Source organism: Porites lutea, chromosome 10 (genome assembly GCF_958299795.1).
Source record: "Porites lutea chromosome 10, jaPorLute2.1, whole genome shotgun sequence".
NCBI classification, from domain to species: Eukaryota; Metazoa; Cnidaria; class Anthozoa; order Scleractinia; family Poritidae; genus Porites; species Porites lutea.
The window spans coordinates 5,609,142-5,631,155 of record NC_133210.1 but is presented as its reverse complement, the minus strand read 5'-3'; the positions used below and the strand labels follow the sequence as shown (position 1 = coordinate 5,631,155).

The following is a 22,014-nucleotide window of genomic DNA, read 5'->3' as shown; positions in this document are numbered from 1 at the left end:
ATTTTGAGATCACAGTCAAATAGTGGAGTTTTTAACAGGCAGAGGAGGCTGAGGACGATTGGTCCCTATCACATCAGAGCATTACCACACCCAACGTTATCGCACGCTCATGCTCGGATACCAAAAGGGTAAAAATGGCTGATAAACCACAGAAAAACGGCAAAGAATAATGCTACTAAACACTGGTTAAACAAAGAAAACACGTTTCTTTGGCTATGAAGAGTTTCAAAAACCGGGAGAATATTGAGCGAAAACGGGAGGTTCCCGGCCAAAACAAGAGGGCTGAAATCTTTGTAATATGCGCATTTTATTTCTAGTTATTACAAAACGATAAATTGTATTTAATTAAACCAAGGTATTGTTTGGCTAGTAAGATATTTCTTTATTTCTCATAAACTTATAAATCCTTGCTATAAAGTACATTATAATATAATTTTTCCTTAAAACTCTTTCTACCCTGCTCACTTGTACAACAGTGAAACAGGCTATACATAAAATACATTTTACAAAAGAAACAAGAACATTTATAACAGATTATAATTAAAAATAATTAAATTTATCCCATAAAATTCTAACTTCTAAAGTACAAAAATTTTATACGCACAAAATACACCTATATAATTCATTTAAAGGATTTAAAAAAAAACATAACACGAAAATGAAGCCATTTTTTAATTTGCACTTAAAAAGCCAATGAAGACAAGTTATAAAGTTTTGGGTATGAATGACATCTTATGATGAGATTATTCAAATAAAGCCTCTCCATAGCTAATTAATAAAGTAAACTCAAGGTTCATTTTTCTTTAATTTTTATTTGGGAGACTCATTGTTCCTATCGTCTAATGAGCTAGCTTAGCAGTTGCTATGCTGCTTCAGTGCTACTATTTTCAGTTGACTGTGGTAAACCAAGACCAAGAAGTTAATCTGGCTTATTAAAACAGAGGCAGACGTTGTAACCAATCACCCTCAGCGCAGGGTAACGCGCAAAAACTCGTGTGGGCAAGTCAAGAATTGTTTTAATTTAACTCCTGATTGGCTGCAATAGCGGTGTGAGAATTTTCAATCACTCACATATAAAACTAATTTCTGCCGATATAGCTTCCTAACCCCCCATTCCAGAAACTATAAGGGGAATAAGCTTTCGACAAAACGTGTTTTGGGATTGTCCTGGTGCAACAGCGATACTCATGATTGGGATTGGTTAATGGTTACCCTGGACATCACCGTCCAATCATGATTGACGCTTGTCCACCCAAACAATCCCAGAAATCACTGCATCCAAGGCTTGTATCCATTCTCCCAGGAGTTTCTGAAGCGGGCAATGAAACTGGAATTATTATACAGCTGGAAAATTTTCCCAACAGCGCGCGCTGTCATTGGTTACTTCGAGTTCACGTGACATCTAACAATGAAACTGTTTCCCGACAAAATCTCTTAGCGGGCAACACTGCAAAATCTACAACGTCAGAGGGTAACAGTGCACTGTTACCCGCGAATGTTGACCAACGACCGCCGTTACAGCGACGTTTAATGAATTTCCAGCTTCAAAATTTCCAGCTATATAACAAATCACTTTTAAAAAGACTGGTCCTTCGGGAAACAGTTAATTTTGCTTCCCTCGAATCTCTGAGATTCTCGGGAAACAAAATTAACTGTTTCCCGAGGGACCAGTAATTAAGCGTTTCTAGGTTATTGTTTCACAATGACGTTTGAGGCGTATGGCAAAGAAAAGACAGCAGCCTCTGATGGCCCATTGAATCGTCTTTTCCATTTCTGGCAGAATTGCGAAATCGGAGTATTCCCTGGATGACGTCAGAGACTCTCCAGTCACGCGAGAGTAAGCAGATAACTGTCCTGAGAAGCTGGAGAAAAAAAGGCGACAAGTAGTTAACAATAAGTCAAATCTAGCAGCACGAAACAGCAAATGAAAGATGCTTAAGTGTCTCTTTTCCGGAGACTATTACGAAGGCATGCAACATGGCACTACCTTTTGAGTTTGTGGATAAAATCCTATGGTGTGACCACGTAAAAAACGCTACTGAGCGATACTTTTGATGCTGTTTTTATGCTTTATTTAGATAGAAATAAAAAAGTGACACCATTCAAATGAAGGCTACTGTGCAGTGTTTTCCAATTGCACTGTTTATCATGCTGTACAAGGTGATTCAGATTTTTCAGTCTGTGAATGAAATCTGGAGGAGTGACCATTCAAATGAAACCTCTCAGGGATTGTGTACTATTTGTTTAGTATGCAGCTCTAAGTTTTGAGTCTGTAGGGGGAATCCCTACAGGTGGTGTGATCAATCAAATAAAGAAACAAAAATGAACTTTGAAAATCTAGTGTTAGGTCAACAAGTTTTCCAAAACCCCAACTGCAATCCATTTCAATCTTCTCTTCATCCGTGCTTTCTTTTGCATTCACTGTGTTAGTTATACTTCCTTTTAGTGTTTTGAGCAGTTATTTTTAAGTTTCACTCAGGTAAAAATTCCGATAAATAAATAAATTCCGATAAATTCCGATAAATGTCGTGACAAAAAAAAATTGTAAATTGCTTTTTTACCCACGAAGCACTTAGGAGTTCATATAAACTCGTTTAAACGTGTCCGTGCGTTCCAGATCGAATTGGAATTTGGAAATGTTAGTTTTTGAGGAGAGGGGAAAACCGGAGTACCCGGAGAAAAACCTCTCGGAGCAAGGGAGAGAACCAACAACAAACTCAACCTACATATAGCGTCAACGCAGGGAGTTGAACCCGGGCCACATTGGTGGGAGGCGAGCGCTCTCACCACTACCCTACACTTGCTCCCTCACGGCTCCTTAACCCTTTAAGCCCCAAGATCCACATACAAATTCTCCAGACTAATCTCCATACATTTCTTTTATGAATAGTTGAGAGAATTTGGTTTAAGATCAAAAAAGCGTTCTCCCTTTAGTGATCAATTCAGTAATTCTCATAACCATTACTCTTGATGATTAGGAGAAAATTGATGTTGGTCACTCGTGCGACCTAAAGGGTTAACTTCATCATAGTTTTCTTTTGTAATAAGACACAACATAGTCCCACACTTACCCTCAACAGTCTCCTATCGCCAAAAGTATGGTAAACAATCACAGGGCACCCAGCAGCTGATGCAGCTACCCACTGAATAAGAGCCTTGAGTTCAGGGTCCCCACGGAATACCCCACATCCCCAGTTCCCTGTTGCTATAGGGCGTACTCTAGGTTCTGCATTAAGCGATTCTAAACATGACTTCGCAATTTCAACAGCTCCACGCACTGTTAAACTACTAAAGCTTTCTGCAAAACTCTGCATAGCCTCATCCTCGGCCACCTCTTCATCTGAAAAGGAAGATTCATCTGCCGCGGATTCATCGATTTCAAGATGCGTTTCTTCTTGAGAGTTTAAGTCATTTTTGCTTATCGCTTCCATGGATTTTCTTTTAATCATCTTCGAAGCTCTCGCTAGGCTATCTGAGAGTATACTTTCCACAAGTTTGTTGACCAAATGGTCGGTGATTTCTTGTGAGAGCTGGCTTGGGGTGTTTATAGAGGCTATAGCTTCATTCGGATCACTCCGTTCTTCCTCCGATGACTCTGACGAACTCTCCTCGTATTCTCCTTTTATTTGATTTTCTGATTCATTGTTCCCTCCATCCTCGTTTTGAGATGACTCGTCCCTTTTACAGCTGTCCTCTTCATTTCCGGTTTCACCACAAAGCATTGCAGCTTCCGTTAAGGCAACTGATATTACTCCCGCTACAAAGGCGTGCACGTGACCCTCAATGATACTGTTACCACGGGTTTCCATCCCATAATCCACTACTCTCTGAGAATCATCATCATGGCTATCACTGTCATCTGGGGCGGTAGACTCGGTTCTGAGTTCTTCGTTGTCTAGAGCAGTTCCTTTAGTTTCATTTTCTAAATTTTCTGAACCCAGGAAAACCGACGAACGGATAGCTGAACCAAGAATTGACCTTGAAAGCTCGCTCGCGTAAGATTCTAAGCGTTTTGCATTTGAACAGTCCAATCCGTTGATCATGATGGCAAGACGTTCGGCCTTTTCTGTCTCCTGAGAATCTGTAAACTCTTTCAGAAGGTTTTGTTTGCAGTAAGGAAACTGCACAGGGCTATCTAACTTATCATAATACCTTTCTTTCTTCGATGTTCTTACTATCGACGTCAAATCGTCCACAAAGTCGTTGAAGTGAAAACCATTAGAATGCTTAGCGTTCGGAGGTGACTTTGATTGACACACCTTCTGCGATAAAAACGAAATTAACGTCTCTCCATTTTTGACCGGGGAAATGATATTCCTGGGAGTCTTTTGAAACGATTCTTTTGAACCTGCGGCTGCTCGTATAGGTGAATCAGCGGTAGTGGCTATGTCACTGGCGAGAGATGACGTCAATTCAACACACGACAGCAAAGAGTTATACAGAGGATCAGCGAAGCTTTTCATAGAAAAAAACTGCGAGGCCGTTAAAGATGCCTGGAAACCAAGGGAATTCGGTGATGTTCGTTCCAGGTTAAACACGGCAGGCGACGACGGAGGAGTCTCGGGAACGACAGGTGTGTTAGAGCCACTAATGGTGCGTGTCAAACACTTCGGTAATGGCGTCGGAGGGAGAAGATTTTCCGAATATCTGCGAGCTTTATTTGGTTTGCTTCCGAAAACTCCGTTGAGAGATTTTTTCATGACGAAAGTCAATACATCAGCACCGTCTTCCAAGTCCTCGGAGACGGAATTATTGTTTGAATCTACTTCGTTGAAGGCTTGAGTGATAGCAAGACGAACAAGGTTAGCACTGAACTCTTGGAACTTGCCGGCTTCTTGGGCTGGTGAGGAGGTCCCGTCCACAGAGCCTCCAGCTTCCTCAGAAGAAACTACATGAACTTCACTTTCAGAAGAAGAATCTTCACATTCTACTTCTGTAAAGACAAGTAAGAAGACAAAAAATAATCACCTACGTCAGTTGGTCTCTCGGGTAGAAAAGGCAGTCACTGCATTTAATGGGGTACGAACCTAATGTAATACATAGATTTAGCCGGAGGTGAAAGTGAAGCTCCCGTTTATGCATTTTCAATTTACCTCATCAATCAATAAATTATTGCAAAGAAATCCAAAAATATATACTTAACGGGAGAAACATATGACAAAACAACAAAAGCTTGAACCTGCGATCAATTAAAAGCTAATAACTGGTCTGCGGAAAACCTAAACAAAACACATGACTTCGATGGCACCTAACCTGCGATACCGTCAAGTGACACTAGTCAGCGGATACCCTGTTTTGACAGCTGTCAAATGACCATAATATGGATGTCTATTATCAAGTTAAACCCAGGTTACAGGCTCCCACACTGGCTAGAAAGTTTGATATTTCACATTGGTTGCCCTATGGTGCGGGCGTACGGTCACGTGATTACCAAAATTTTTCGGATGGATAGACTACCAATTTTTCTTAGGTATGGGGCTCCCCTCGCGCGCGCGCGGAGCTCCGCTATAAAAATGTAGACAATACACCCAGTAGGGGTTACTAGAGACAACGACGGAGTCAAACCACCCCAGCAAAGAGGGAAGGGAGCAAGGCGCTTCCCTCACCCCTGAGGCGTTCTTAAGAAAGCCAGGCAGTTCCCGCCGTTAAATTGTCTTCAACGTGGAGTGCGACGTACTCATACACATAACTGATGGATGAGAGGTGTTTAATACCGTGTGGCACGAAATTTTTGAGGGATTGGCAATTCTTTGTGTTCTGCGGGAACTAATTCTTGCGATTAGGACAGAAGGCTTTTTCTTGCAGAGAATTGTTTTTAGCGATTTTCAGAAAGTGCAATGGAAATACATATTTTCAAACAATACTCTGGTGTGCGTACCCTATGTAAAACCAGTAAAACAGATTCCTCTTCTTTGTCATTTGATTACAAACACGAACAGACACGATTTCTTAGTAGTGCATTTTTGTGTAGCGAACTCAAGTTAGAGAATATTCACTCTGGAGTAAATTTTTTGGGGAAAATGTTTGCGGTAATTTTTTTACGGATTGCTGGAAAAATCGCACAAATCGCAAAAATTAGAACCGGCAAAAATTCGTGCCTCTCGGTAGGTCACTCATTTTTTTGTCCAGCAATAAATCACCTTGCAGCTTAATAAAGTAATACACACCTGAGGTACTGCGAATGATTTCTGAGCCAACTTCTGGATTATAGAAACCAACAAGAGCCTTATTAAGTTCTCTAACAAGAGCTGATTCTTCATACTGTACTCCTCTGGGTTTAGTCTTGAACTGTGTAGCATCGATTGCCACTATTGTCGTCTGAAAGTTACCATCTTCATCAAGCTGAAAACCGTAAATGGTGAAAACTTTAATTCTCTGGCCATTTTGCAATGCAGCCTTGTCACAATAGCCGTTGGTTTCATCCAAAAGAGATCAAATTGTTTGAACTAGGTAAGGTAAGGGGTGTACCTCAGGGTGGCATCCTCGGTCTGGTAATGTTTCTCATATTCATAAATGAATAACCTTCAGTGCTACAGATCGCGAGCACCATAGCAGACATATATGAGGCGAGGAGAGGCAAGGCGAGGCTTGAACCCCGGACCTCCAGATTGTTTGAACTAACCAGATATAAATTAGAAAAATAATGCTTCCGGTTTTTAAACATAATTCCAAAAGTAGTGTGGTTAAGGATAGATCTCTTCTCCCTCTTTGTTGGCTTTGTATTAATGTAAGGAGAAAATAGTTGCTGATCACCATTTAGCCTGAGAAAACAGCTTACATTTCATGACGCCACCATTGGTTTCTGCACAAAATGACATTTGAGGACAAGCACAAAAATTCTATACTGGTGACATTCACTACCCAAATCTCAAGCAAATTTCTTGTGACAGGACCTATCAGAAGCACTACTCAGATCTGGGTAGTGACACGTCATAGTATGGAATGTTTTCAGTCGTTGCTCAAACATCATTTCTCGGGGAAACCAGTGATGGCATCTTGAAATGTCAGCATTTCTTAAGTTAATCACTATTAGGGCTACCAATACTTTCACTACTTTTTGAACTCTGAAATCAAAACCACTTGGAAATTGATTTCTGTCAATCAATTAATGTAAAGGGCACCTGCAACTACTGCCACTTTTCAACTGTTGGATTGATGGAAATCAATTCCAGTAGTGTTTGAGTGATTTCAAAGGTTGGATCGTAGTGAAAACAATGGGTTGATAATGCATGGGAGTCTTAGTCTGAGGAGCCAACTCTACCTGTGATTGATCCTTAAAATCTCCTTTGAACTCAAAAGTCTTTCCATATCCAGAATAAGATGAGAACCTTTCAACACCCTGAAAAGGATTAACATTACATTACAAGAGACTCAAACACAAAAGTAAACCAGGCTACATTGTTGCAGAACATCAAAGCCACTGAAAGGTTTCAGTCTCTGGAAGAGAGCCAGCAAATGAGAATTTTCACCATCTTTATGACCACAATAAACAAATAACTTAATGCAAAGGAGAGTGATGATACGGATCAGGGGCACCCAACGAGAAATTGACCCCTGGTTAAAAGTTAAGTGGTTGAAACTTACCCTGATCACAATGCTTTCATTGTCTTGCATGGCTTCCATGAACATCTGAGCCACAAGCAACTCTGGATTTATACAAAATCTTATCTCTTCCTGAAATCACAACATACACCAAATTACAAGATTATCAGTACATTTTGTATCAAATATAAAATAAATTTTTATTATGGTACCAGGGGAGGGTGGGTACTTGTATATATTGTGGTTCAGTTTTTTCCTTGGCTTAATTTTTATTTTCCTTTGTTCTAAATTCATTATCGCATACATTAACATACGTCCCAAAAACAAAGGAAAATCAAAATTAAACCAAGGATAAAATTGAACCACAACATATACATGGGCTATGTGGGGATGTGTTGATCAATAGGGTATACTTTTTGCCTTAATTTTAATTTGAAAATTGTAAAATCAACACAGTTCAAAACAGTCTTAACTGACGTTTCGGCAATGCTGCCTTCTTCAGGGAACAACACTAAACATCGTTAAAAAGTTTGCCAAATTAGCTCACGTGCCCACTCGCATACTCGCACATGTGCCACATGTGACAGTAAGTAAAAAGTATTGGTAAGTAATTCACTTTTTGCCTCCTTGACCCTGAAACAGCCTTAAGACAAAGGACCCAGAAAGGCTAAAAGTGACATACATGTAACTAAATACCTGAACATGACCACCGCCCAAAACACCTCCACCAATAAGACAGTTAGCAAAGTCAACCTATAAAGGATAGACAGAAATATATGTTACATGATGATTGATTAGCTCATTATGTTCACCCTTAAACCAGAGGACACTGTTTTACAGTATGTGGGGATGAAAAAAACATATAAGAAAATAGAATAACTTATCCTGAAGCAATGTTGTGGACATTCTTAAAATTTTTGGCAACTTTTCAAGGATATTTTAAAAAAGGGGAAAAACTTACCAGGTTAACAAGACTTAGAATGTATTTACTTTATTATTAAAACAGTTGCAGTCAAGCAACATTTAAATACTATTCAGATAGGAGCAATCTCCTCAACTTTGAAGTTGAATAACTTCATTCAAGCTATAACTGCCAAACTTAAGCCATTCTTCCTGAAATTCATCTAGAATAGACCTTTACTTCTTTCCCTAAATATATCCTTGCTAGATACTATTATTTTTTGTCAGAACATTCTGTGTGGTAAAAATTTAGAATTTTTGGTCTGTTTTAATTTTGGCCAAATGCATGTTCTGCCCAGCATGTTCATGAGAAATGCAAATTTAATTTTGATTACCATCAGGACATTCAGCATTTCTGATCGCACTGCAAATTCTTTGATCATAAATGTTCTCAGTGTACTGGCCCGCACTGCAGTTCATGTAATATATGTATATAGATTACCACACCATATTAAAGGTACCTGAAGCATATGTCCTCCAGAATCTTCAATGGAAGCTTTACTATCAATAATGACAGGACAGAGGGGTAAGTCACAGGACTCCCAATCCTCAAACTTTGGAAGAGAGGCACTTGGTATTACCTCAAAAACATAATAATATTAAAAGTATCCAAATTAGTTTTGTACTACATAAGTAGCCTATTTCTGCAATGTGATCATTCAAACAACCTTTCTTTCCTAGGGCATCAAAAAACGTGTGGATGGTTGTTCAGCATACAGAATTTAATGGGGGTGGTTTTTTACAAATTATAATGACAAATTCTTAAAATTCACAAAATTTAAAAAATACTTCATAAGGTTGTAACAATGGACTACAAGCTAATACCTGACGACTATAGAACACTCTTCCTCTAACATCTGGCCAGTCATTTTTTAGCCTTTCAAAATAGTGAAGAAAACAGCGGAGCTTAGCAGCTTGAGTCTGTTTGATTTCCTCTCTAAAGAAAAATTTTTGTATAGTAAATAAAATCAATTAATTAAATTAATTAATATTTATTACTTTGATGTCATCTGGCCTTAAAGCAACCAATGAAAGAGCGCATGCTGTTGGAAAAAATATTCCAGCTATAATAAAAATACCATTAAAACATACATAATTCGAAAAAACTTTACTTTAAGCTAAATGTCAAGACCCTATAAAATTATTAAAATAAAACAAAGCAAAAAAATAAGGTGAATTCCCAAGGAAGTAACCTATTTTTTTACAAGCATTTGATGAACAAAAGTGACTGTTAAATGTGTTAAATAGTTCACCCATAGACCACACTGGATGGAACTGTCAATACAGAAAAGCAAGGTTTGCTGGCTAGGCTTTTCTGGCTTTATTGGAACTCTTGATTGTCTTGAAGGGAGCTCTCACTTCCGCAGAGGCCTTGTTGTGTTGTGGGGAGGCTGGGGAGAAAGAAAAAGAGAGCGCGCCTTTTCCCTCTTCCCGCTGTCCCCCGCGCACTGTCCATTTTTTCGATTATTGCTATCACTATTTTTATGGGGATACACTGTAGGAGCCTCTGCGAAGGAGAGAGTGAAGGGAGGGTACGGTCGTTAAGCCAATCTGGCCTTCTATTCCATAGGCAACTCACATACCTGTGAAAACATGCAAAAAAACCAACAAAGTTGATTGACCGCACTTGGCTGTTGGCAGGCGGTGGAGGAAGTGCACATAAAAATGCTGATGCTAGAATGCAGGCAATAAATCTTCGCTCAAGGACAACACCAGAATCTGCAGTAACAATTTTTCTCATTAAAGATTAAAACAAGAACATTTTTCCCATATTTAACAATTATTCCACAAGTGCCCTTCGGATATGCAGGGTTTGTACCCTTTTTTGAACAGAAATTTCAAGGACTTTTCAAGGACTTTCAAGGACTCCATTTAGTGAAAAAAGAGCCTTGAGTCTGTCTTTTTTAGTTCCTCCACAGCATGAGCAATTTCATCCTGAAGGTCTTTCTGTGTTTGCTCCTTTTATGCAATTGAGAATTTGGGTTTGAAAAGTTAGCCCCGAAATTCAAGGACTTTCCACCACTGACTGCAATTTTCAAGAACTTTCAAGGCCTTGAATTTTTATTTCAAAATCAGAGGACCTTCAAGAACGTTCAAGGTGCGTGCGAACCCTGGATATGAGATGGTAGATAGCCAATGATGTGTGTAGCACCGAGTTGGCTATAATCATCTCCAACAAGTGCGAGTGGAATAGTTTTATCGAAAATGCCCACAAAATATTGAGAATTTTTCCCGACTGTATTTGCAAAACAACCGATTTCAGCTTGTTTTTAATTTTGAGCAGACACTTAGAGTTACCATATTTGGACAGCATGGCATGATGGCTCATATACCATGATGGCTAAGCCAATCAGAGCTGTAGCATTGCATTATCCAATGATTCAAGTTCAGTTGTGATATCACATCTGAAATGTTACATATATACCCCCATTGGGCAGAACCTCCCCATATAGGCTATTTTAGGGAGTGGGCCCCCTCCAATAACGTCGGGGCCTCACTAGAATTTGAACTCAATTGATCTGCGCACAACGTACACAACGATACAGCATGGGTCAGACAAAAACACAATTAAAACCGGCTCCTGATTTCTTCTCATTAACTTACGTTTTCTCACCTAAGTGGATTGACTACATCATACTGAAAAACATGTAAGCATTAAATCACAAAAGCATTAACAGGGCTTTTTGTCTTGTCGTGAGATATTTGTAAACGACCCTAAGGTGAATCAACAGGGGGGTGTGTCGACACGAATAATTGTTATCAATCAAGCCCTAATTTTTTCAGAGCTGGAATTATGAGGTAAAAAACCCCATGGTTTAAAGGAGTTAATGGTATGATTCGAGTTAAGTTTATTTAATCCTTGATCGCTAATGGGTTCAATCACTTGTATTAATTAAAACAAAATGAAACTATCATTTGCACAAGCCAATAGTTGGAGGTGTGTAAACAATACTCACCGCGCTGTTGAGAGCAAAGTAAAATGCTTTCACTAGGAGCAAACTCGTCAACGCTTGATGCCAAAGAGACAACGAAAGGAAGAACTGAGATAAAAAATGCTTCCTTTTCTTCTCGCGTTGCTATCTCTTCAAGAAATATCTTTAAGCCTTCAAAACACCAGCTGGACCCGAAACCATCGGAATTCAAAATCTCCACTGAACGGTCAGGAGAAACACGTTCGTTGTTATTCCCTGCTACATCGTATAATTTTTCCAGAACGACAGTTAGATCTTTTGCATTCTGTACTCCGTCTAATTCAGCATAGAGCTCTTTAAGCCTTTGCCACCTCTTTTTATCGATGTGTGGAAGTTCCAGATGCCGCAAATGTGAAAGAACCATGTTTGTCTGCAGACAGTGTAATGTGACCCCAAGCGTGAAGAATGAATTAACCGACTAGTATTTCGCCAGGAGCCAAAATCGTTGCTGTGAGTGCCATTCACTGAATAAAAAAGATGAAATCTATTCCTTTTACGTCCAACGACTAGAAAACATCACTGGCTTCACGAAACATAATGGTGCAAGCACTCGGCTAAAACGAGCCGCCAACACGTCAAGAAGCGCGGCGAAAAGCATTCCATGATACAGAATCGATAAGATCAAAATGCTATTTCTCATCACTTAATTCGTTACACTGCGTGAAAATAGTTCAAAGAATATCGAGCTTGATCTCATCAAACCAAAGCAGCATTGAAGTACCTTCTAAGTGATAACAATCTGTACAACAATTTTAAACCCTTGGCAGATGTTTTTATTAAACTTCACTCCAGGTATGAACAAAATAAATAAATAAATACATAGCTTTCTTTTATACAAATTTTAAAGCCTGAAGATTTCTGTATTTCATACATCCAACACTGAATGTCTAAATTGCTACATAAGAAACAAAACTCGTTATAAACACTTTGTGAAAAATTATGTCAAAATTGTTAGAAAACATTTTAAAAGTTCCTCTTGGGTCCCAAAATAGAACAAAATGGAAAAGGCAAGGAACCTTCTTTCTTTTGAAAATTAAGATATTTGTTTTATTAAACAGCTGCTGGGTTTCAATATTTTTCAGAGCCACTCAGACTTTTCACTCAAGAAAAAGTCTAATTTTCATTTTGTCAAAATATATTAAGAAAAGAGCAGTACCAAAAAAATGATGAAAACCAGTCATATCTTGCAAAAGCAGAAACACAACAGTTACTTGTAAATAATCAAATAACAAAATTTGAGTCAGTGATTTATCAATACTTTTTGACCAACAAATTTCAGGCCAGCAGAACTTCTCTGATGCAGAAAAGGTCATTGGGAGTACAAATGATCACATCTAAAGAAAGTCTTTTTTTAAGTTGCTAAAATAGTTACAGTTATTTTTGTCAAGACATTGTGAATGTTTTTGCTGCCACTCAAAAAGGCTTCAAGAGCTTCTGATTTCCAGTGTTCTCCCTAAATTTTAGCTCAGCAGGTAAGGGACCATTCCTGACCGGTTAGGCAAAAAACATACGCCAGAGGTGCACTTTTCTGTGGGAGGGGGGAAGTGAGGTGAGGGACATGGCCCTACCCTCCTTGGGAAAGTTTTAGGAGGTAATAAGTTACAAGTCTGAAAAATCATTCTCATATTTTAAGACCTTTTTTAGGCTATCTGCTGTTGTTAGCTATCGCCCTTCCTATCTGAGGTTAAAAACTCACAACTAAATTTACAATCTACTTTTTAAAGAGCCACAATTTATTATTCTGGGCTTAAAGACCTCCTACAAAATGAAGTCCCATCAAAATTATAGTTTAATTCTTTAGACGACAAATTAAAACATGTGATTCCAATAATTTTATCTTGTTTTAAACCTTCTCTTTCCACGATGCGTGGTCTATCTAAGAAAGAAGATCACAACTTGCAAAATAACTTGTATAATTTTAGTAAACCTTCAAGCCATTGCAGGCAGTAGGAAGTGTTGCTTCAAGCAGTAAATTTTACCGGTTTCCACCTGATAAGGAGAACACTGGATTTCATTGCTATTGTTAACTGATCTAAATATAAACATGAATTTGCTCTGTAATATATTAACTCTTATTTTTGACAGCATCTCACCACCTCAGATTTTTCCTCTAGTTGGAGCAGCACAAAATATAAGTGCAGATTGAGTTAAAAAATAGTACCAAGTGCTTCAAACCAGGCAAGAATAGTGTTATCATTTGCAGCCCAAGCTTCAAATTCCTCAAAGGAGATCTTGCCATCCTTGTCAGTATCAGCACACTGAAATACATTGTTCACCATCTCATCAATGGCATCCTGTGACATTGCTTCCATGATTGGCCATCTTCTGTCAATTCCTTGAGCACTCGTATTTCCGGGATTATTTAGAACCATGGCTGGTTTCCCAGTTGACGTTGATGGACCTGAGTCGCTAGGAATGGGTGCATTGAACACTGAAGACACTGGTTTGTCGGCAGAGTCATCGAAGGAAGCCATCATTTCCTCTTCACATGACCTCACAACATCACGTACCAACTCAAGACTAATCTCAAAGTATGCCTTAAACATACTTCTTAAATTCTCCTTGGAAATATAACCCTTGTTCTCAATGTCACAGCCAGCAAAAGCATAGGGGATCTTCTCTTTCTCACTGCCTTTGACAAGAATAGAAAGCCCAATGACAAACTCATCAATGTCAATAAGACCATCACCATTTTGGTCATAAAATTTAAACATCTGATCCATGACTAAGTTCTTGTGTTGTCCAAGAGGACCAAGACACTTGTCGAACACTTCACGGGTAATTCCTGCTTTCTCTGTTGCCAGTGTCTTAAACTGTTCTACCAGTGCTTCTATTTCTGCTTGGTCAAAATGACTTTGTTTCCTGAGATGCTGAATCTCATTCCAGGACAGAGAATATGGGTGATCTTTAATACCTGCAAACCAAATCAATGAAGAGTATTTAACTACAGTCAACTCTCGCTAAGACGGACACCCTTGGGACCAGCACTAAGTGTCCATCTTACAGAGGTGTCCGTCTTATAGAGAGTCAAATAAAAGGAATAAAGAAAGGCAGGGACCAACTATAAGTGTCCGTTTTACAGAGGTGTCCATCTTATAGGGGTGTCCGTTAAGAGAGAGTCGACTGTGTTAATGAAATGGCAGGGTATGTTGGCAATACTTTAAAAGATTAAATCCCCACTAAACCTTCCCATTTTCCCACAATCTTAAAAATTTAATGATATTCTGGAGGGGGTGGGGTGATATCGATGGGAGTTTCAAATAACAGGTGCATAAGTGCTATAGACTAGGAGTTTCAATTTGAAAGTAAATGCTTGAAGACAATATGCAGTGCCAGATGCAGACCTTGAGATAAGTGAAGGGGGGGGGGATTTCCAAAAAAACGTTTTTCGGCCCTTTGGGTCTCACTTTGGCCAAAGAATAGGTGGGGGGGGGGGGGGGCGGGCCCCTCCCCTGTATCCACCACTTATATGGAGAATACAGTTTGAAAATAATAAAGTGTGGGTAAGCCTTGTTAAAAGAAAAATATGTTATTTCTGTATATTTGTGATGTATAAAATGGGAAAGTCCTTCAAGTAGATTTCCAGAGTTTAAGCAGATGATAAATGAGGCTTTTTTCCCACAATTGTAGAGAACAGTGTGCTGGTTCGCATGAGGCTCGCAAGCAATAATATAGGGGCTATGGTAAGGATCAGTTCACTTAAGTATAATAAAAATATCAAGTCATAACATGATATTGTTTTATTGCAAATGTCATCTGTCTCACCTGGATAAAGTGGTTTAAGGCAAGGAGCCCTGGGATTTGTAAGTGGTGGCATAGGAACTCGGATCTTGATGAATAGATGAGTTCTGTTGTGGTCATCACTCACTTCGCAACGCTCACATAAATCATAATCCACGCAGTTAGAACATTTGTAACGAATTCCACAAATTGGGCTCGCTTGACAAGAATTACAGGTTATCCCGCGATGAATATAACCCTCTTTCCTCGCCTGGTCTTCGGCTATGTTGAAGAGAAGGTTCAGAAGGTGCTGACCATCCTTCGAGTCGTTTTCCTCTCCGACAACAGCGAGGTCCGTCTCAGAGCTCTCTGAGACATGTCGGATAGGCGATGCAGCGCTCTGTATTGAATGGATGTGTTCTTGCCTTAAATTAACTTCATTCCTGGAATTTATTCGCTCTCGATCTCTCTGGTTTGTGGTCGGAGAGCCAAGAAAATAGCGCCGAGCCGAGTTCGCGCCCATGAAAAGAGCAACACCCGCAGCAGCACCGAGAGCAAATTGCGTTATGGACCCCATGAATCGTCATTCCTTTTCAATCATATTAGATATAATTAACTTATTCATCTCAGTGACTACGTGATTTTAAAAACAACTAACAATCTCGTCAGTCTTTTAGGGATCTAAAGACATAACTACTGCAAAGTAGAAATGAGCGCTTTTCACTCACAAGCCCACAAAAGACCAGCGGGTAACCGTAGTGGGCATACTCAGAATTTCAAATTGAATCAAAATGGCGGGTGTTAGTTCTGGTGGAGGAACAAAAACACAGTGCAGAGAACCCAGGAAAGCATTGTTTCAGTCCCCAGATCAAGAGGATAGTAGCAAGGCTCCAGGTTATTAATTTCTCCGTCCCTTTGTATCTAAAATGTCATAATATAGCTAAATTAGCAAATTTTCTAAGTTCAAAACTCAGTGGCGAGGAGCGAGGAGAAACGGCTGTTTTAGCGGGCTATGTTGAAAGCGTCTCGTCAATGATGCTCATAAGCTTATTTCCAGATATTTTCTAGGAGTTTGCAGTGGTGGTGATTAAGAAATTCCCAAATTATTTTTGTCGTGAGTTAAATTACAGTCGAACCTCTCGGTGCGGACACCTCTCTATTACGGACAGTTTCCAATGTCCCGAGAAAATTCTCACATATTTTCTTTAAAAAACCCTCTATAATACGGACTTCCTCTAATACGGACAACGAACACTAAATCTGGGCCCCAGAGAAAAAATTCATATAAACGTAACCTCTTTATTACACCCTTTATTACGGACACTGCGTTGATCAGGTGAATAGCGCTTTATACTATTACTAAAAATAGGTTTTGTCACCTTAGACCCCCCGCGTGACTCAGACAAACTTTGCATTCTACTCCAAGGCTTTGTATGGGAAGCATACGTTTCCGACATGAAAATTGTTCATAAAATTCGCAGTGAGCGTTTTTAAAATGTTTTCTTGAGCATAATTCCAATATATAAAAGGTACTACTGCTATTGGGAGCAAAACCTGGTCCAGTAACTCAAATAAATGGTTAAAATCAGAAAATAAAGCCACTCGATCAAAGAAGGCTACTGAAATCGGATCCCTGGCTCTCTGTCTTAGGCAGAAAGTACCGCTATGCACTGAAACATGACATAACATTATTGGCTGTGTAATACTCTAAAACCGAAATTGCCAAAGAGAAAATCGAGTTCGGATGTGCTTCTGGCAAGCCTGTGACAGAATATCTAAGGTGAAAAGCACACCAATATTAGCACAGACCAGAAATTGTATAAGTTTGTTCTGTTGTTGTGCGGCCAGGTAGACCATATGAATCTGCGACAAATACTTTAGTACTTTATATCCTGTAGTACTAAGTAGCGTAACATAAGCACTCGAAAAACAAATTGAGCAACCTTTGCCTATAAATTTAGCCAAATGCACCGTTTCAAGCGCGGCTATGAAGCCCTGCTCTCCACACATTTTCACATAATTTTACCCACAGCATTAGGACGCCGCATAAGAAATAAAACTACTCATCTGTACAGGTTTTTCCACGTTTAACGCTGTCTTTACATGAGTTGATTATTTTCAGGATATTTATTATCGAAACCAAGCCGGATTTTGTTTCCTTTAACGATAAACATCTTCAAAGACGACGACAATTTGTTGCCGAACGTGACTTTCCCATACTAAACTCTTACACTGGTCAGGTTTAATGTCTGAGTCACAGCAGGGACCAGACATTTGTGATGTCATTAGGAGAAGGCGCTATTCCAAATCCTGATGCCGGAGAGTTGAATCTGCACAGGGTGAATCCCGTCTAGTCTGGCTGGTGAGCTATGTAACGGGATATAAAGCTCAGTCACTGTATACCGAATAACGATTTTCGAAAGGTGTACAGAGGAACATAACCGACTTCTTGAAGGCTTCAATAACTACAGTAGCATAAAGATCTTTTCTATTACATTTTGTACTGTAGTTTCAGTCAAACCTCTTTAATACAGACACCAAAGGGACAACCAATATTGTCCTCTTTACAGAGGTGTCCATATTATAGAGGTAGGGAATGTATGATTTTTGGCATTTCTGGGACCAAACGAACTGTCCTTAATAGAGAGATGTTCGTATTATAGAGGTGTCCGTAAGGAGAGATTAGACTGTACTGTTTACTGTACTTGCAAAATAGCAAAAGACGCTTTCATATTGTGCTTTACATTAGAACTTTATACACACAGCATTGCGCTGTACGTTATTTCGTTTTAAAACAGTAATTTGTCTGTTTCTTCGGTGTCCGTGTTAGAGAGGTTCGACTGTACCTGTTTGGTGTTCAGGAAAATTTCTTTTCCTCAGTCCTCGACGCAGGGGAGGTGAGACGGGAAGGGTAATTTGATCCGTTTTCTATTGCCTTTTTGCTGCACAGGAAATGGCGCTCATTTTTCAATTGGCTCTGCCGAAGGAAGCCCAATAAAAAGTGGCCAGGTTCACATTTGTTCCCCAGACCTGTCCCTCAATAACAACCCTGATAATGACTTTCTTGCAGAGGCTTTGGAAGCATTGCTTAATAGAATTCAAGTAGATATTGAAGTGGATTCCAACTTGAAAGGCCTTAAGAAAGGTAATGCATCAGTCAATTTCCGTACTGTCTGTGGTCTGCATGGCAGTCGCCAAAGGAAAAAGAAAAGAAAAAAGGGAACAGAATGCCTGTTGTTAAAATGTCACAGCATTAATTTGCATCAGGCTGACTTACCATGTCTTACTTAAATTTGGATTAGAAATGGGATTAGAAATTTCAGAAAGTGCTGCAAAGTTTTTTTCATGGAATTTGCTCTCTCCTTTCCTTCAGAACGCTGTTGTAAACATTTCCACCTCAATTTTGTATGTTTAGCGCTTTGAAAATGAAGGAAATAATGGCATTCATTCACAGAGCCCACTCCATTATTGCAATTAAAATTAATTATTAATTTTACGTTGTACAACATCAGTCATAAATTTAGTCAAAATGACAAATTTTTTATGATGATCTTATATCTTATTGTATTACGTTTTCAACAATTATTTTTCTTGCAACTATGAGGCATTCCAGTATCATTAAGTTGGTGTGATGTCTAATCAACTTTACTGATGTAATAAAATGTACATGTATATGTAGATCTATGTAGATTCATGTTGCTGATTTGCTGCTGAAATTGTGCTCAAAAATGCCTCACTCTGCTTAAAATTCTGCTGGCCGAATTTCTCCAAGCCTATATAAAACCTCATGCTCAGCTGATTTAACTTTTTCTTTCAGAGATTCACGAGCAGACACTCACAAAGTTAAGGCAGCAACTGACTCAGATTAACCAGGATGAATGGATGTATAAACCAATTGACCAGATCATAGGCTTTTGATTTTGGTACTGATTGCTTCTGGTGCTCTGAATGAAAGAGACACATCAACTTACACATGTATGTTCTGTGTCAAGATGGTCCAACTGCATTCATCACAATCAAGTCATTGTCAGTAAGACATCCAAGAGGTGATCTAGAGAACAAGCGCAGTGTCACCTGCTCGACATAGTGGAACAAAACAATTATTTCTTCAACTAGAAAACATCTCAATACATGGATGTAAAAGTTAAATGTTAGTGAGCAGAGGAGAGACATCAACTCAAGTTTCTTCGTGTTATAGACCAAGGCTCGGTTTTCGTTTTGCCTTTCCTGCAGGAATTTTATTACGAAGTGAAATGAAAATAGCCTGATCTTAGGTTACTTTCTGTATAGCCTGAGAAAACAGCCGACATTTGGCGACACTACCACTGGTTTCCCCGCCAAATTACATCCGAGAAACGAGCGCAGAAATTCCATGGCCGTGCCACTTGGAAAATTTGATTCAGCCAATCAGAAGCGCTACCCAAATCTAGGTAGTGACGTGTCATCAGTATGGAATTTCTGCGCTCATTTCTCAGACGTCATTTTGCAGGGAAACCAGCGGTAGCATTGCCAAATGTCGACTGTTTTCTCAGGCTACTTTCCGTATTAACAAGCCCAAGGAAACGAGGGACTAGGCAAGGATATGTACTGAGTCTTGGCTCTCTTGAGGCTGTATGGTCAAGAAACTTTTTGGCCAAAATTTTATACTAAGTGGACAACTGACACTGGGACACAGAAACAAAAGAAAATAAACAGAGAAAGAAAATATAAACTACTACTTTTACTTTCCTTTTTACCATTAAATACAATTTCGACCTACTTACATACACAATTTGATAACGTTTTTTGTCCTATAGGTAATTACTTACAATAACTTTACACTGCCCATGTACATTTATCTGTTAACTCAAGTTTGACTTGAAGAGCATTCCTACTTTTCTCCCAATAAATATTAGTCTCAAACATTATTATTTGTTACAAATTACCCTAGCCTGATTTTATCTGACTGTTCAGTCACTCGAGTGCCTTTTTTCAACACCAATGGGCTCACCCAGGTGATAACTCTGCCCATTTAACCCTCTAAGTCCCAATGTCCACGTACAAATTTTCCAAACTGATCTCTATACATTTCCATAAAGAATGTGTTGAGAGAATTTGATAAAAGATCAAGGCATTTTTTTTGTTGACCATTTTATTCGTTTTCAGAACCTAGTCTTTTGACAAATGATGGATATCGTTAGGAGAAAATTGGTGTTTGTCACCTTTGGCACTTAAACGGTTAAGAGACCAGGAGGGGTACCTGCTTCCCATTGTGTGGAAGAAGATATCCCTTTTACCTAGCCTGCAGTGCAGGCATATTTTGGGTGGGCGAAAGCTTGTTGTTGTTATATTTGTTCTAAAAAAAAATTCTCTTTCAAAAAATAAAGTATGCGTTACTATAAATTAACCATCTCAGGGAAATGAGAAAGGTCTGCGTGCAGACTGAACAATGTGTTGTTAAAAAAACTCAATGAAAAGTTAAAGTATTTAGGAGTATTAATATTTATTTTTTACAAGGTATAATGCAGTCTGTTTATAAGCAATGTTTGTAATGACTGGCCATAAAAATGAATAATTTGACTAACTAATGTGGTCTGAAGTTTTCAATGAACTGTTAAATGACTCCGACTTAAATGCTTTAAATTTTGTTGCTGGTTTTCTGGCATCTTTTTTTCTTTCAGTATTCTAGTCATAGCTGTGTCACAAACCTGACTAATAAATTCCAACCTTGGAAACAGTGAGGATATCCTTAGAATTTTACTTATCACTACACATTATTTTTTTATGATATGTTTGGAATCAGCTTGACAAGCAAACAGATCTATGTACAAGCAAAACAATCAATGGACATTGATACATTCTTATTCATAATTATTCTAAACATAAAGGGTCAGTTATTCAAACAGAGTTTAGCCAGTGTTCAACAAAACTGCATTCTAAGCCATTTTCACTTTACCAAATGCTTTTATCTTAACCCATTCGCCCCTGAACCGCCCGTGCGGATCCAGGTCCTTTCTACCCTTTGTGACGTCATCAGTTTTAACGGTCAAGGACAATTTTCTTCGCTAACTTGTGCAGAGTGAAGAGATCTTTCAAACCATACCAGAATGAGCACAATTCAGTCAAGGACACCGGAGAAAGAAGCAAAAAACCACGAGACATTGACCTGAAAATCTCCATGAAAATCTTGTTCCATTACCCACCTACCTTTCCTTTCACCTAATCCTAAGATCCTAAAAGCTTTCCTAAAAACTCTTCCCACCAAATTGAAGCCTACTAAATGCCCAGCAAGAGAAAAAACAAATGAGGCAAGAAAAGCAAAAAAAGAAGGGAGGAGAGAAAGCGAAAAGTAAAAGTCAAGACTGCTGTGTCACTTTTAAACCCAAAAACTATCTCGAAATTTTGCTTTCTGCGCATGCCCGAACTTCCCAAGCTAATATTTTGCATCTGGATCAGAAGGCCGCGAAGTATACGACCTGTAAACCGGTTTGTGGTAAGTTTTAGCCCTTTATAGCACGACAGTGACCAGAAAACCACTCGACTAGCTTCAAAACGCGTTTTTCGGCAAAATCTCCAGGAGCGAATGGGTTAATAACATAACTCATTTATCGTGAACATTTTCTTGATAGCACATATAGCAAAGACTAGAAAAGCATTTATCTTTGTAAACTAACCCACTGATGAAGAGATCTGGAGAGATCTAAGTTAGACTTTGTTTCAATAACCAACCCTAATTCTTTACACTGCTTATCAGCCATTCAGTGGTAAAAATTAAATATTCAACACTATTCTTTGCCACTACTGACTACCCTAAACTATACATTGTACATGAAATGATACT

At 38.9% G+C, this 22,014-nt stretch overlaps 3 protein-coding genes across 3 annotated transcripts; 1 reads left to right on the top strand and 2 right to left on the bottom strand.

Annotated features, from left to right (window-relative positions):
- Positions 1-668: 668 nt before the first annotated feature.
- LOC140950979 (uncharacterized) lies at positions 669-12,072 on the bottom strand. Its single transcript, XM_073400192.1, has 10 exons — positions 11,460-12,072; positions 10,086-10,221; positions 9,328-9,439; positions 8,964-9,083; positions 8,239-8,295; positions 7,585-7,674; positions 7,262-7,339; positions 6,168-6,342; positions 3,072-4,933; positions 669-1,862 (listed from the first exon to the last, which is right to left on the bottom strand). Exons 1-10 carry the CDS (start codon positions 11,836-11,838, stop codon positions 1,698-1,700), a joined length of 3,174 nt encoding a protein of 1,057 aa, XP_073256293.1. The 5' UTR covers positions 11,839-12,072; the 3' UTR covers positions 669-1,697.
- A 382-nt stretch (positions 12,073-12,454) lies between these two features.
- Positions 12,455-15,883, bottom strand: LOC140950731 (uncharacterized). The gene is made up of 2 exons (XM_073399970.1): positions 15,240-15,883; positions 12,455-14,388 (listed from the first exon to the last, which is right to left on the bottom strand). Exons 1-2 carry the CDS (start codon positions 15,769-15,771, stop codon positions 13,622-13,624), a joined length of 1,299 nt encoding a protein of 432 aa, XP_073256071.1. The 5' UTR covers positions 15,772-15,883; the 3' UTR covers positions 12,455-13,621.
- Positions 15,884-15,969: 86 nt separating this feature from the next.
- LOC140949772 (uncharacterized) lies at positions 15,970-20,115 on the top strand. Its single transcript, XM_073398910.1, has 3 exons — positions 15,970-16,088; positions 18,265-18,339; positions 19,012-20,115. The coding sequence occupies exons 1-3, from the start codon at positions 15,986-15,988 to the stop codon at positions 19,110-19,112; spliced, it is 279 nt and encodes a 92-aa protein (XP_073255011.1). The 5' UTR covers positions 15,970-15,985; the 3' UTR covers positions 19,113-20,115.
- The last annotated feature ends 1,899 nt before the right edge of the window (positions 20,116-22,014 follow it).

Bases quoted from the DNA above. Each gene is read 5' to 3' on its own strand.
- LOC140950979 (XM_073400192.1), bottom strand. From the start codon at position 11,838: ATGGTTCTTTCACATTTGCGGCATCTGGAACTTCCACACATCGATAAA. The intron at 9,084-9,327 runs GTATTAGCTTGT...TATGTTTTTGAG, and splicing joins GAGTGTTCTATAGTCGTCAG to GTAATACCAAGTGCCTCTCT. The intron at 4,934-6,167 runs GTGTGTATTACT...TTGTCTTTACAG, and splicing joins AATCATTCGCAGTACCTCAG to AAGTAGAATGTGAAGATTCT.
- LOC140950731 (XM_073399970.1), bottom strand. From the start codon at position 15,771: ATGGGGTCCATAACGCAATTTGCTCTCGGTGCTGCTGCGGGTGTTGCT. The intron at 14,389-15,239 runs GTGAGACAGATG...TTTGGTTTGCAG, and splicing joins CCTTAAACCACTTTATCCAG to GTATTAAAGATCACCCATAT.
- LOC140949772 (XM_073398910.1), top strand. From the start codon at position 15,986: ATGGCGGGTGTTAGTTCTGGTGGAGGAACAAAAACACAGTGCAGAGAA. The intron at 16,089-18,264 runs GTTATTAATTTC...ACTTTCTTGCAG, and splicing joins GGATAGTAGCAAGGCTCCAG to AGGCTTTGGAAGCATTGCTT. The intron at 18,340-19,011 runs GTAATGCATCAG...TTTTTCTTTCAG, and splicing joins CTTGAAAGGCCTTAAGAAAG to AGATTCACGAGCAGACACTC.